This window comes from Carassius auratus, chromosome 24 (assembly GCF_003368295.1).
Source record: "Carassius auratus strain Wakin chromosome 24, ASM336829v1, whole genome shotgun sequence".
NCBI classification, from domain to species: domain Eukaryota; kingdom Metazoa; phylum Chordata; class Actinopteri; order Cypriniformes; family Cyprinidae; genus Carassius; species Carassius auratus.
Window position 1 is genome coordinate 17,050,569 of NC_039266.1, and position 13,781 is coordinate 17,064,349.

General features: G+C 35.8%; 2 protein-coding genes across 2 annotated transcripts in view; one reads left to right on the forward strand and one right to left on the reverse strand.

Annotated features, from left to right (window-relative positions):
• LOC113042457 (multidrug resistance-associated protein 1) overlaps window positions 1-9,987 on the reverse strand; it is an 11,602-nt gene extending 1,615 nt beyond the window's left edge. Inside the window, 22 exon segments of the mRNA XM_074559798.1 lie at window positions 611-777; window positions 1,026-1,184; window positions 1,702-1,845; window positions 2,039-2,140; window positions 2,220-2,340; window positions 2,962-3,152; window positions 3,275-3,430; window positions 3,651-3,799; window positions 3,865-4,084; window positions 4,233-4,290; window positions 5,057-5,096; window positions 5,205-5,283; window positions 5,403-5,549; window positions 6,030-6,110; window positions 6,112-6,168; window positions 7,798-7,863; window positions 7,989-8,240; window positions 8,409-8,586; window positions 8,863-9,038; window positions 9,150-9,279; window positions 9,364-9,407; window positions 9,718-9,987. Of these exon segments, the coding sequence (XP_074415899.1) occupies window positions 611-777; window positions 1,026-1,184; window positions 1,702-1,845; window positions 2,039-2,140; window positions 2,220-2,340; window positions 2,962-3,152; window positions 3,275-3,430; window positions 3,651-3,799; window positions 3,865-4,084; window positions 4,233-4,290; window positions 5,057-5,096; window positions 5,205-5,283; window positions 5,403-5,549; window positions 6,030-6,110; window positions 6,112-6,168; window positions 7,798-7,863; window positions 7,989-8,240; window positions 8,409-8,586; window positions 8,863-9,038; window positions 9,150-9,279; window positions 9,364-9,407; window positions 9,718-9,795 (2,795 nt within the window). The 5' untranslated portion in view covers window positions 9,796-9,987.
• An 885-nt stretch (window positions 9,988-10,872) lies between these two features.
• LOC113041866 (erythrocyte band 7 integral membrane protein) lies at window positions 10,873-13,568 on the forward strand. The gene is made up of 7 exons (XM_026200430.1): window positions 10,873-10,969; window positions 11,072-11,178; window positions 11,352-11,421; window positions 11,511-11,593; window positions 11,695-11,898; window positions 12,166-12,300; window positions 13,380-13,568. Exons 1-7 carry the CDS (start codon window positions 10,873-10,875, stop codon window positions 13,566-13,568), a joined length of 885 nt encoding a protein of 294 aa, XP_026056215.1.
• The last annotated feature ends 213 nt before the right edge of the window (window positions 13,569-13,781 follow it).

Below are 13,781 nucleotides of genomic sequence, written 5' to 3' on the forward strand. Positions count from 1 at the left end.
TGATTTTTATTGTATGAAAATTATAAACAAAATATTTTATATTTAACAGATTATTTAATATTTAACTTTAATTTTGTTGCAGTTGAAAACATTTTAATCTACTTGTTTATTTACTGACCAGGACCAAATTTTTAACACACAATAAGCAGCCTTTTCAGATATTTGTGATCCTGTTCCTTGATTGTATTAATTAAATGTTTTATTTATGTTTATTTTTGTTAATAAAATAAATATGCAATATATTTAATGGGTGTCATATTGTATAAAAGGTTTTATGTATTTCATATACTAATCACCAAGGCATCACCCAGGCTGGACCCAACTTCATATTTTATATTGTGTATTATAATATATTCAATTTCGTACTTTCCCAAATTATGGTACCCAATTTGCAATTTCTAATGCATATTGTTGACATTTTATATCAAATAAATGTTATGATTCAGTAAAATTAATAAACAGACCACCTGGACCTTGAGTTGAATATCTACAATAGGTTACTATGTTTTCTACATCAGCCATTTATTTAACTATATGAAGATGGACTATATTCTGGTATATAAACATGTAAAATTGGCCCGAGGGATCCAAAGATTGTTTTCCCACACACCTGAAAGCGAGGGAGGTCCTCTGTACAGGGTGCAGCAGCTGAGCAGGCAATAGTCGAACACGCTCCTTCAGATGGCAGAGCTCCAGAGCCAACCACACCTGTGCTTCAGTATGCAGAGCAAACGGGTCCAGGTTAGCCCTCAGGGTACCAGAGAACAGTACTGGAACCTGTAACACACAGAACACCATAACTCATTAGTGACTTCAATAATTGGATAATGCTTGTTACTGGCGGAGCCTGGGTAAAGCTAGTTTAACATTACATACAATATTGGAGAGCATTCCTTCTAACCCCACCCAGTGAAATAGTTCTGTTACCTGTCAACACTCCTTCGCCTCCGGTCTTTGCTGTGGCTGGATTGAGCTAGATCGACATCCATTCTCTTCTATGCAAATGTAAAACTTGTTTGACTAACCTGAGGAATGATTTGCAGACGGCTACGAAGGTCAAACAGACCCATGCGGGCGATGTTTATATCATCAATCAGCACAGCGCCGCTCCTGGCCTCCACTGACCGGAACAGACTGCTAACCAAAGCATCGGTGTCGCTCTTCCCCCTGCTTACAACCCCAATCTATAACAAACAAAAACCACCCTCAGGTTTAAATACGGATGTATTCAATGGGAAAATAAAATAAATATAAGTATATAAGTATAATCAACAAATTTTAAATAAATTATTTAAAATGAATACATTGTCCTATAGAAATGTAAATCTAATAACAATGATAGTAAAATATTAGTAAAAGTATTATTATTATATAGTAAATATAGCAAATATAAATGAATGATTAAAATAATACAATTGATTTATTTTTACATGAGATTAACATAAATAATAATAACAAATAAAAATGTTGAATAAAAATACATATTGACTATTATCTGTATAAATAAAATTCAATGATTATTTAATTAGTAACTAATTTACTTATTAGGCTTATAAATAAATAAATAATATTAATATAAATAAATTCACTTATTTATTATCAGTACAGTATGGAATTCTTTGGCTTATAAATAACATTAAATAATTAATTATTTTCAGTATGTAAATCTTTGGCAAGAAAACAGACAAATATTCAAAGTACCTTTTCCCCTTTTAGAATGGTGAGATTGATTCCTCTGAGAGCTGGTGTGTCATTAGAGGAGGCTTCAGACTCGTAGTTCCTGAACTTCACCTCTCCATGCTGGGGCCAGTCACTGGGTGGTCTGTAGGATTTTTTCCATGCTGCCTAAGGAATAATGGGGCAGTTGGCTCAGTCCATTTCCATGGAGAGGAAATAACAACCAGTGACACTTAAAGGTGACAAGACATCCTCTTTGGGATTTAGTACACAATTAATCTGACCATGTAGGGTTAGGTGTGAGCTGACAAGCACAAAGAGAAGTATTTACTTATTAAGTAAGTATTATTTTATCCTATACCTCCTTCTCGACTTTGGCAAATTCACAAAGGTTTTGCATGCTCAGCATGTCCATGTTGATATCAGAGGCAGCATGAGGGTATTGGTGAATAGCTTTTTTAATCTGTAACAAAAAATGTTCATAATCATCATGAATAAATCATACAAAACTTAAGGTTAGGCATCAGAACAGATGAACTTACATTGAAGGCACAGATCAATGCCAGAACCACAAGCCCAGAGTCCGGTTCAGTCTCCAGCAGAATCAGACTGACCAGGAACAGCACAATCCCAGCAATACCATCTAACCGCAACCCAGCCCGACTGCACACAGGTCATAAATCAAACTAATCATAGCTGCAGCTGAAGTTGCACAATTTTTTTTATATAAATGTATTTATATCAAAATATGTACAATATTTTATTGCATTGTACAAATACAAGACAACTCCAGTTGCAAAAGCAATAACATAATCAATCAAAGATGTGCATTACACTTGAATGGCGCCCCCTGGTGTACTGCTGTTCAGGAGGCAGGCCAAAACAAAACTTGCAGAGCACCTATAAGGCCAAATCTCTTATCTTGTTTTCAGCAACAAACCTTTTTAATTTTCGTACAAACATCAGTGTTAATAATTTTGCTTTAAAAGATTAATGTAATTTATTAGCTATAAGAAGCTGGCAGAAATACACACACACACACAAACATACTTTGGGAGTTAGGCATTGGAGTGAGACAATAGAAGGTTAATCATTAAACCAGTGATGATTTACTAGGTGCTTAATTTCAAATGTTGAAAGTCAAACTTTTTTTTTTCATTTATCATTTTTTTATCAGTTCACAACAAGCGGAACTCTCAGAATCCTTCACATAATGAGCATATATAAATAATACACACACACACACACACACACACATATATATATATATAAACCTTTTTTGACCTTTCTGTGTTGATTTTGTTGTACTTGACCAGCAGGTTTTGATTTAAGGCTTGGAGGCAGTGTGTCAGACACACCTCCCTATGTTTTGGCCCAGAAAGTGGAGCTTCAAAACACTGTGTCACACACTCCAGAGAAGCAACTGGGCTTGTCTCCATGTGTCTGATATGACTCTGGGCAGAAGCAAGGCGTGACTGAAAGAAAAATAAGAAAAAATACCTGTATAATATCCATTTGTAAATACTTCCTGATGTTAAATGGTGATTTGCTTATGTATAAAGCTTCAGGTCAATATATTCTGGGAAAACTGATGTACCTGAATACGGAGGAAGAGGATTATCAGCGGGAAGAGAGCTAGGCTGAAAACCGGCATGATGAAGCTGATCAGAGTGATGGTGCTCAATATGTCCAAAAGACTCTTCAAGCAGCTGTGCAAATGTTTGGGCAGCTCTTCATCAATCACCTGCATATCCTAATCCAACATGAGATCACAATGTTTGGTTTTGTTAAAATGGGATTAAGGAAGATCTATTTTTGATTTTATATCATATTTACTTGTATATGTTATATAATATATACTTCCTCAAGGGCACAACAGTGATGACCTGCCACATGTTGGAATCAAATGGGCCTTTTTCAGTTCACTTGTTTTGAACTTTGCTCCACACCGCCTCCTGGAGGACAACACTCACCTGAGTGAATGCTTGCAGTAGCCGTCTCATGTCAGTCTGGGAATGCATAGGCATGTGAACAACATCTGACAGAAGCTTTGAGTGCAGTGTATGAGAAGCCCTGAGAGAGGCGCAGGTCAGACAGTAGGCAGCACAGCACACAAGGAAGGCTGCGATACAAAAGCATATAAGTTAACAAATACACTTACTCAAATAAAAGTCAAAGGTTGATCACCTTGCAGGAGTCCAAACAGTGCATACGCAGACAGTCGTGAGTTTCTGAGCTCTCTCCACCCTTCCAGGCCTTGAACTTCTTTGGCTTCACCCGTCCACACACTCAGGATCCCATCTTGTGCTAAACTAACAGCACACACAGACAGGTAGACAAGCGAAGAAACTGCCAGCCAGTGCCAGCCGAAAGCCCTCAAATACAGCATGCAGGCTTTTCCACTGCCCTAAAATTACAAAACCACATCATTACACAAAATACATTTTGTATTAGTCTTAAAGATTTTGAAAGATAAATTTTGAAATATAAATATATAAATAAAATATTTAAAAAATATATTTTTTTAAATCAGTTGAATTTTTTTTGGTACATACTTTTTTGGATAGACAGTGATCACTTTTCTCATCAAAATGACTGTGCTTATCTTTACACCTGTAAAAATCAATACATCAAAATTATTTAGACTACTCGAGGTAAAACTGCAGTGCAAGCATCAGAAGAATAGCAGGTTGGAGAAACAACAGCTCATTAATGTGGGATAAAAAGAAAACTTTGGCAGCCCTGTTCAGTTTTTCCCATGAGATTTTACTGGTCCCCATCACCCTGTGATTCTGTGCATATCTTCCTTTCTTAACCTGAACTAAGCTTCATGACTAAACCACAAAGGCCTCTCTAGTACATAGAACACAGTGTATGAAAAGCATGATACATTCTCTCAGGGGGATCAGAAAGATATTAAAATCAGAAGCACTGCTAATGCTCTTAAATGCAATGATGTTTGTTCTTGGATTAAAGCAATTGTAATATATTAATTCTGGATCTGTACTGGACAACCAAGACTGAAGGGGTCAGGTCACGCACTGTGCTTTACCCAATGTTCTGGAGTCTGCCTAATCAAATGTCAGAGGATAACGTAACATGCACACAAACATTTGTATTACTATTATGCTGGCTGAAATGTCAGATTTGATAACAGAAATAAGTTATATTTTAAAAATATATTGAAACTGAAAACAGCTATTTTAAATTGTAATAATATTTCATAACATGATAGGTTTACTGTTTTGAGCATATGAGACTTCTTTAAGCAGGAAAATTTCTTAGCAGACATTAGGGGTGTTCAATAGATTAATTCCAATGCATTATAAAACAATAAATATACATGTTGTAAAACACAAATAAACAAGTACAAACTTACCTGTCACATGGCTGTTGGAAGCCATCAGATAGAAGCTCTTCTGTAACACATGACCAGGCAACACTTTACAGCTTTATAGCCAAAAAAAATACAATTAAAAAATTAGTTTCACCACGCATCAGTGAGTTGTCATATATGGTGATGTTACCTTTTGAAGTAACTGACTGAGTGGTGCCCAAGTCTTTTCTAAGAAAGATTTTCTCCAGATGGCAAAGAGACTGCTGTGCCTGCATAAATCATGCTGAGATTAATTCATTAGAACAAAAATACGAATAAATTACTAAGAAACTTTATATTTAAAATCTACAATAAAGTTTGTTTTGGTGTCATGTCACATGCATGCTACCTGCTTGAGAGCAGAGAAGAGCCCAAGGAGCTCCAGTAGAGGTGGGCGGAGCAATCTGAAGAAACAGAGGGATGTAAAGATCTGAGATGGTGTGAGAACATTCCCATCATCCACCAGCACAAACACACCAATACTAGAGAAACCAACCTGCACAGAAAGTTAAAGAATATGGGAAATATGGGTCAGAGAAGATATTAATTTCATCTGTCCAGTGACAGGGCACGTCCATTCTGATGAAAGCGTGGAATGATGGGGACCAAAATGTTCTGACCTCAGGTTGTAATCTATAATAGACTTTGGTTTGGGTTTTAATCTCAGAGCTCTGTGGATTTGTTTACTTAGTAAGCCCCTGTGCATCTGGAGAACAGAGACCAGGTAATTTGAAGTCAAAGTCACAGAGGGCAGTTTAGCAGAAGTAAGTTTAAAAAAAAAGAAAACATAAATAATTTTAGTAAGGATATGGAATATCTCTAAACACGAACCAGCACAGTTTCTTGACTAGATTATATAGTAAAATAACTAGTAGCAATAGAAAAAAAACTGCTTATGAATTTGCTGATGAACCTGCTGAAGCTGTGATCAGTCTGTTTTTCATGAAGGCATTTGTCCTAAATATCAAGCACTCACCAGGAAAGGCATACAGATAGAGTTGAGCATAGAGAATGCGGTCAGATATCCCAGAATTCTCCGTATCTCCAGCTCCCTGGCCCCGTGACTCTGAAACTCTTTGATGGAACCAAGACTCCCATGTGAGAAACTTCAGCGCCTACACAAAGACAAATTAAGTTGAGATGGTTCACTTTAAAATTCACCTAAATGCATGTTATTGATCTTATTGTAAACATATCTGTCTGCATCCAATCAACAACTGATGGACTGAACCAAGTCCACATCCTACATTTTTTATTTATTTTTTGACAAGGTTTCATTGGTTTCAAACACTTCTGTTTTTGCTGTAATATATAACATGGCATGTAATTTGAAAGACATTAACATTTTCATAATGACATATAATACAAAATAAAATAGTTTTCTATGATTTCTAATTAGGCATTGAATAAAGTATGCATAAAAATGCTGTTGTGGACAGCCAACATGGAACTTTACATTGAACAAGTGAAATAAAAAAAATTAACCATTACTGTGAAAGAGATGCTATTGTTTTGTTTTTAAAAGCACCACAAAACGTAAGTTGCAAATGTTTTTTTTTTTTTTACCTATACTGACATTCGAGCACAACGGCTTCTCAAGCAAGAAAAAGTGCGGAGCAGGACTTGATTTTGTCCATCGGGAATTGATTGGAATGCTGCGGTTTGATAATTGCGGAGATGATTAAAAATGAGTCATTCAATTACCGTATTTTCCCGGACTATAAGTCGCACTTTTTTTCATAGTTTGGCTGGTCCTGCGACTTATAGTCAGGTGCGACTTATTTTACCAAAATTAATTTGACATGAACCGAGAGAAATGAACTAGGAGACATGAACCAAGAGAAAACATTACTGTCTCCAGTCAAGAGGGGCTATGGCCATTCTGAGTCTACCTGAAGATAGAGCGCCCTCTCATGGCTGTAGACGGTAATGTTTTCTATTTGTTCTAAATAAATGCGACTTATAGTCCAGTGCGACTTATATGTTTTTTTTCCTCATCATGACGTATTTTTGGACTGATGCGACTTATACTCGGGTGCGACTTATAGTCCAAAAAATACGGTAAGAACTGAGCTTGATATTTTTTGGTCCTTAAAGCTGCAGTAGGGAACTTTTGACGCTCTAGCGGTTAATAAACAGAACTGCTTACGTCTTGCAGAAGAACATCGTAGCCGGAACTACTTCTCTCCGTTTATGTCTATGAAGAATCACAAAGGTACTGGTTTACTCCGCCGCGGTACCCCCGAAGCAATCTAAAATAGTCTGAATATAAACACTTATTATAGGGTGCACCCTAGTGATTCAGGACAAGCTAAAAACACGGTTTGGAAAATGGATTCATGGTGTACACGCTTATTATGTTCATTTTTCTACATTTTGAACACAAACAAAGTTACGGTTGTTTTTTACCGGGAGCGCATGACTTTCTGCAAATGGCAATAGGACCACTGGGAGGAGCCAGAGGAGCTTGATTTTTTTCACAGATTATCGGTCTCATATTCTACTGTCAGGACATAACGACAGGTTTAATAAATATGTAAAAATATTTCTTTACAAAAGTTCCCTACAGCACCTTTAAGGCAGGAAATATTCCTCCAATCTAAATCATCTCATGCTCAGGTATGTGCCTGAGTCATCCTAAGACTGAAATCCTAGAATCACCCCTGATTGGGAATGAAACTAATTCAGTCGAGTTAGGACTATAAATGTCAGGATCAAGTGAAAGGATTAGGAACAGAAAAGACCTGATATTTATGCAACATTTCCTTGATGAGTTGTTCACTCCTTTCCATGATGATCAGCTGAGCTCTCTGAGGAACAAAAAACAAAGATTATAAAACATATCAGCATCAGAACATTTACAAAAACATGCTTCATCTCTTATTTTTCACATGCAAACTCCCAAGGAATTCTTGAACAGACTTGCCTTACTAACCTGAAGCTGTTTGGCTTTGCGCTCTACTGCAGAGTTGACAGGGATGAGGACTAGTAGTAATGCCACCCCCACTAGAACACCTGGGCCCAGTTCTCTCCACAGTAAGCCCAGACAGAGAGAGACTCTCAGGGGAGTGGACCAAAGACAAGCTAATGGGACCACTAGCTCTGTAACATTTTCAACCTCTCTTAACAAATCTGTCCCCTGAGTGGTGTTGGATTGCTGCTCAGAACTATGGGAAAAAGACAATGTCTTAAATGTATGGGGGGGGAGGGGAATGGAGGGAACATGAACCATGGAATAAAGAGGAAATCCTTTCAGTAAATAAAGAAATGGATATACTTTCAGAGTGGCATGACAAAACATTTGTGAAAAAAATTGCAGACTGTATTTTGTTTGTACCGTTAATAAGACCTTTACCTTCCTGTAGAGGAAGCCAGCTAGAACCGCTTGTGCATTGGCGGCAATGATCCTACTGTGTTTCTCAAAGTGATGCTGAGAAACAGCACAGCAGCAAACTGCTCCCATCACCACCAGAGAATATGTGTATCCAGCCCAGTCAAACACAGCCTGCCTCTCACAGAACAGGATAACCCATCTGAGGTTAAAAAACATGTACAAAAACAGATCAGAGAATTTCAGCAGCCAATACTCCAGTCTTCAATGACACATGATCATTCAGAAATCATTCCAATAGGATCATTTGGTGATTTCATCAATTATTATTGGTGCTTAAATGCTGAAATTATTTTTCTGGAACTGATATTTAAATAGAAAACTGTTGTTTTATATTGTATTAATATTTAACAATATAATGTTTTAACTGTATTTTTGAACACTAGTCCTTGGCTTGAAATAAAAATCACAGTCATACCTGAGAGTCAAAGGAACTAAAATGCTAAAAATATCAGTTGACAGTCTCAGAAGCGCAACTTTGACTAAAGCTGGAAGGAATGTCACCCATAATGCATAAAGGAGAGAGTAACCAGTATTGGGTTTTCTGGAGACCATCAGTGACTCTCTTCCAGAATCCTCTTCTAAGTCCAACCTCTGTATGAATAAAATATTAACAATGCATCTCGGTCAGAGCACGCTTTTAAGTTTTAACAATGAAAACAAGTACAACCGAGGTGTTTGTCCCTGGCTATTGTTCACAGTTACCTCAGTGTAATTCTGTTGTTTTTCCCATTCGTGCTCAAACACAGAGGATAGGGTGTGGACAGACTCCTCATTATACAGCTTGCAAAGGTCAGACAACTGCAGCAGTCCCCTGTGTCCCATTACAACCATCCTGAATACAGAAAAAAAAACGGTTAAAGCTTGCTGTGGATTATAACATCATAGAAAACCTCCCCAGTTATAGGCTCAGGCTTACCTGTTTATCCAAAAGAGGTTCATATGGATAAGACTCCCTTTAGACTGTGAGCACAAATCATAATGCAGAGACAGTATATAATACAGGAGATAATATGCATTTATTAAATATCACAGTGAATCAATAGATTAATCAATATAAAAACGATTAAACAGCACAATATTGTTTTGGGAATACAAAAGAAAAATATATGTGTATTTCTGAAGAAAACGGTTTCAAAACAACAACAACAAAAAAAAATCTCATTTAACAATTTAATGTGAGCTTCTCTGCTGGCGTTCTCTTGACAGTCTAAAAATAAGAGAAATTCAGTTCATGCAGTGTGAAAAAAAGATCAATAAAAGTTGTACTTACCTCATTTCGGTAACTGTGGCAGCGTCTAAAAACAATATAATGTCTTGCCGCGTGTAAATGACTGCATCTGCGTCTCATACAGCTGGAACAAAGGCATCTTACAGGAAAACAAATAAAGTAGCCTAAATTTCAAGTCATTTACAGTTGTCGACGATATTTAGGTTTAAATCATCTCTGACATGTTTTGGGATAATTAAAGGACGCTCTCCGTGCGAAATTAAACCGAGTCTGGAGTATAAACAGAGGAGCGTGCAGCGTGTGCACATGTCCAATGAGAGCGCGCTTTCGGTTGTGGGCGTGTTTCACTTTGCTGGGTAAAGCTTTCCAGTCTTTTTCGAGAGCTTTTTTTTCTAATTTAATACACACAGAAAGTATATTAAATTAGAAAAAAAAAAAAAAAAACTAGAAAAAGACTGAATATATATATATATATATATATATATATATATATATATATATATATATATATATATATATATATATATATATATATATGTGCTGTATATGAATTTTACTTTTCATTATTGGGAAATATCTGTAAATATGTATTATGCAGCTTCTTCAGGGCACTAAAATACTTATAATCATATTATTTCTATCTATCTATCTATCTATCTATCTATCTATCTATCTATCTATCTATCTATCTATCTATCTATCTATCTATCTATCTATCTATCTATCTATCTATCTCTCTCTCTCTCTCTCTCTCTCTCTATATATATATATATATATATGTGAGTTTTTTTCAGGTTTAAAATACATTTTCTAGTTCTTAAAATAAATATTAACTGGGCTAATTATTTTATTCATTCATACAAGATATGAATATACAAATATATATTCTTAATTATATTCTGTATATTCAAATACATTATGCATCTGAACATGAAGAAAAAACGGATCTTCATAGAACGTGTAAACAAAAAGTGGATATAATGATGATATATGATGAGGCCTCATTCAAAGAAGTAATCGACTTTCAGGTTTAGCATGAGCTCAGTTTTGTTGCTTAGAGACATGTCATGCAAAGTTCCATATTGTGTTGTGTGTGAAAATGGGCGGTCGTGGAAAAAGGGAACATATTTAAATCACCTTAAATATCTCACTGAAACTATATTTCATCAGTCCAGCAGAAAACTAAAACTGCTAACCATGTCAATAGCTCTGTCTTCTCCGAGCGAGATGTCCAGGAACAAAATTGAACCTGTAGCAAATGAAGAGAGTGACACAAAAGTCATACTGCAGTCAGGTTTGCCGGGCTTCTATTTCTTGCTCATTTTTTTAAATAATATATTTGTTCAGATCATTTTGATGCCATTGAGACTAACCTCTTGCTTTTGTGTTTAATCAGACAGTGATCAATCCAGAAGCTCTGGGTTCTGTGGATACCTCCTTACCTTCTTCTCCTTCCTCCTTGTCTTTCTTACTTTCCCTGTCTCGGTCTGGTTTTGTATGAAGGTAAGAAAAAAATTACCTAATTTAAAACCTACTTAAATGTTTTTATTATTATTATTATCAAACAATAAAATCTGACATAAACATTAAGGTCATCAAATTAATTGAAAATTACTTATAACTTCTTTATTATTTATATATATGAATCCCTAATCTAAATTCCTTTTTGTCAAAAGATTGTCCAGGAATATGAAAGAGCAGTTATTTTCCGATTGGGGCAACTCCTAGGCGGTGCTAAAGGACCTGGTTATTAATTACTATTCTTAAAATCAATCTTAAAATTGTTTGCTTAGCTAAATTGTATGTAGCAGTTATTTTTATCAATTGTTTTAAAGGTTTGTTCTGGATTATTCCATGTGTGGACACATTTAGAAAGGTTGATTTAAGAACAGTGTCTTTTGACATCCCTCCACAAGAGGTGAGTGATTAATTTGAAAGTGTTTAATCATTGTTATTTTTTTTTTTTAGTTTAATATCATATTGTGTTACACTGTAATATGTATCAAATCTTCTCTTCAGGTGCTGACCAAAGACTCTGTGACAATCATGGTCGACGCAGTGGTCTACTATCGTGTCTTTAACCCCACTGTCTCTATTACCAAAGTGGAGAATGCTAATCATGCCACAAAGATGCTTGCACAGACTACATTACGAACCATGCTGGGAACTAAGAGTCTGGCAGACATCTTAAAAGACCGTGAGGAGATGTCTGAACAGATGGAGGTAAGATAACCCTTACTGAAAACAACTAAATCTTTAGTTGTTAACTCCTTATTGGCAGGTCAATGAAGAACCTTTAACATTTATGGTATATTTCCATTCCACAAAAGGTTTTAGGGAAACTCAAAATGTTTCTTCTATTATATAGCATCACTGCAGAAACCTTATTTTTTAAATCTTTATTTTTAAATGTATTTTAACATTTTCTTCTGGATAGTAGCATATAAATGCCTTAAATAAAAATGGATCGTTTCATCTTTTGCTTGACAGGCTGTGCTGTATGCTGCATCCAAGAACTGGGGTATCAAAGTGGAACGGGTCGAGCTTAAAGACGTCAAACTGCCCACCACTTTGCAGAGAGCCATGGCAGCTGAGGCCGAGGCCACCAGAGATGCCAGAGCCAAGGTGGGTGTCTGAGAACTGAAAGATTGTTACATGCTTCACACACACAAACACAAGCTATTCTGTCTGTTCCGCCGAGCCTGCCAAGTTTAGTCTTATCAGCTTTGCAGCTTTGTGTTCAGTCTGTCTGGGGAGACACGCTGTTCTCTGATTGGTGGATGAACACCTGCAGCCCCTCACATATGGTCAGAAGTATAAATTAACTGTAACCCCCCTAAAGCCAATAAATTTCCAAAACAAGACCTACAAACCAGTAAAGCACTTCCAGGTCAAGATATTAGCCTCATTTTATTGCTATTTGTGATGACTGACCACTTACAATAGATACCTGTTACAATATCTGCAATATATGTTTATATTTTGTGACTGTTAATGTGGTTATTTTATCTATGTGTGTATGTGTGTGTGTGTGTGGGTGTGTGTAGTTACACATAAGAATTAATAGATTTCTATTTCTATTAGATTCTAATATATTATGATAATTTTAATATAATTAGAATTCCTAAATTAATAAAATAGTAAAATAGCAGTTAAATTAATTTGATTTGTGATATATATATATATATATATATATAATTTTATTTCATGTGAAATACAGTATATGTAAATATCTCTTATGCAGCTATTATTTGATCTATTAGTCATCATCTCTCATTTATCATTATATCTTGAGTTATGTAAACATATGAACTTAATTATATTTTCAAAGAAAAGTGTCATACAGTGTTTATTCATCCACCATTTATCTTTTTTATATTAATTTAACCATCCATCCATTCACAATAGTTCAGTGATGCTAACCTGACCTCCTCTTAAAATACAGCAGGAGCTCTCTCAATAAACACTACAATAATGCGAGTCATATTGTTGCCTGGAAACCTGAGTCTTTATGTCATAACACTATGGCACAGTACAGCGGAAAAACAAACTGGATTTGCTCAATGGAAATTTCGGAGTAATTAAAGGTGTGTGCCAGAGGCCAGACTGTGAATTGGGAATGTGTTTATCATGGTGAAGTGCTTGACCCCTGAAGTGTTGCCTTTGTTAAATGAACATATTGTGTTCTAATCTATCATAAACAGGTGATCGCAGCAGAGGGAGAAATGAAAGCCTCTCGTGCGCTGAAGGAGGCAGCAGACGTGATGTCACAGTCTCCGTCTGCGCTTCAACTGCGCTACATGCAGACGCTGACTGAGATTTCCTCAGAAAGGAACTCAACTATTGTCTTTCCTCTTCCTATTGAGTTTATCTCTAGTTTCATGAAAAGGTGACCTTATATAGGCATGATATATTAATGTTCAGTTATCACTTGTACAGTACAATGTTTCTCTTTGCTTTAAATATAGGCAAACCTTATTCTGGTTATATTACAGATATTTTGCACTTTGCATGTTTTCTTGCATATTTTTTATTACATGAATATCATAATTATAAATTATCAAATAATATGGCTAAACTATGTTCTGATCTGCTTTATCTAATTA

Coding starts and splice junctions, on each gene's coding strand:
- LOC113041866 (XM_026200430.1), top strand. CDS start 10,873: ATGTCAATAGCTCTGTCTTCTCCGAGCGAGATGTCCAGGAACAAAATT. Junction 10,970..11,071: donor AAAAGTCATACTGCAGTCAG/GTTTGCCGGGCT, acceptor GTGTTTAATCAG/ACAGTGATCAATCCAGAAGC. Junction 11,594..11,694: donor TTGACATCCCTCCACAAGAG/GTGAGTGATTAA, acceptor TCTTCTCTTCAG/GTGCTGACCAAAGACTCTGT.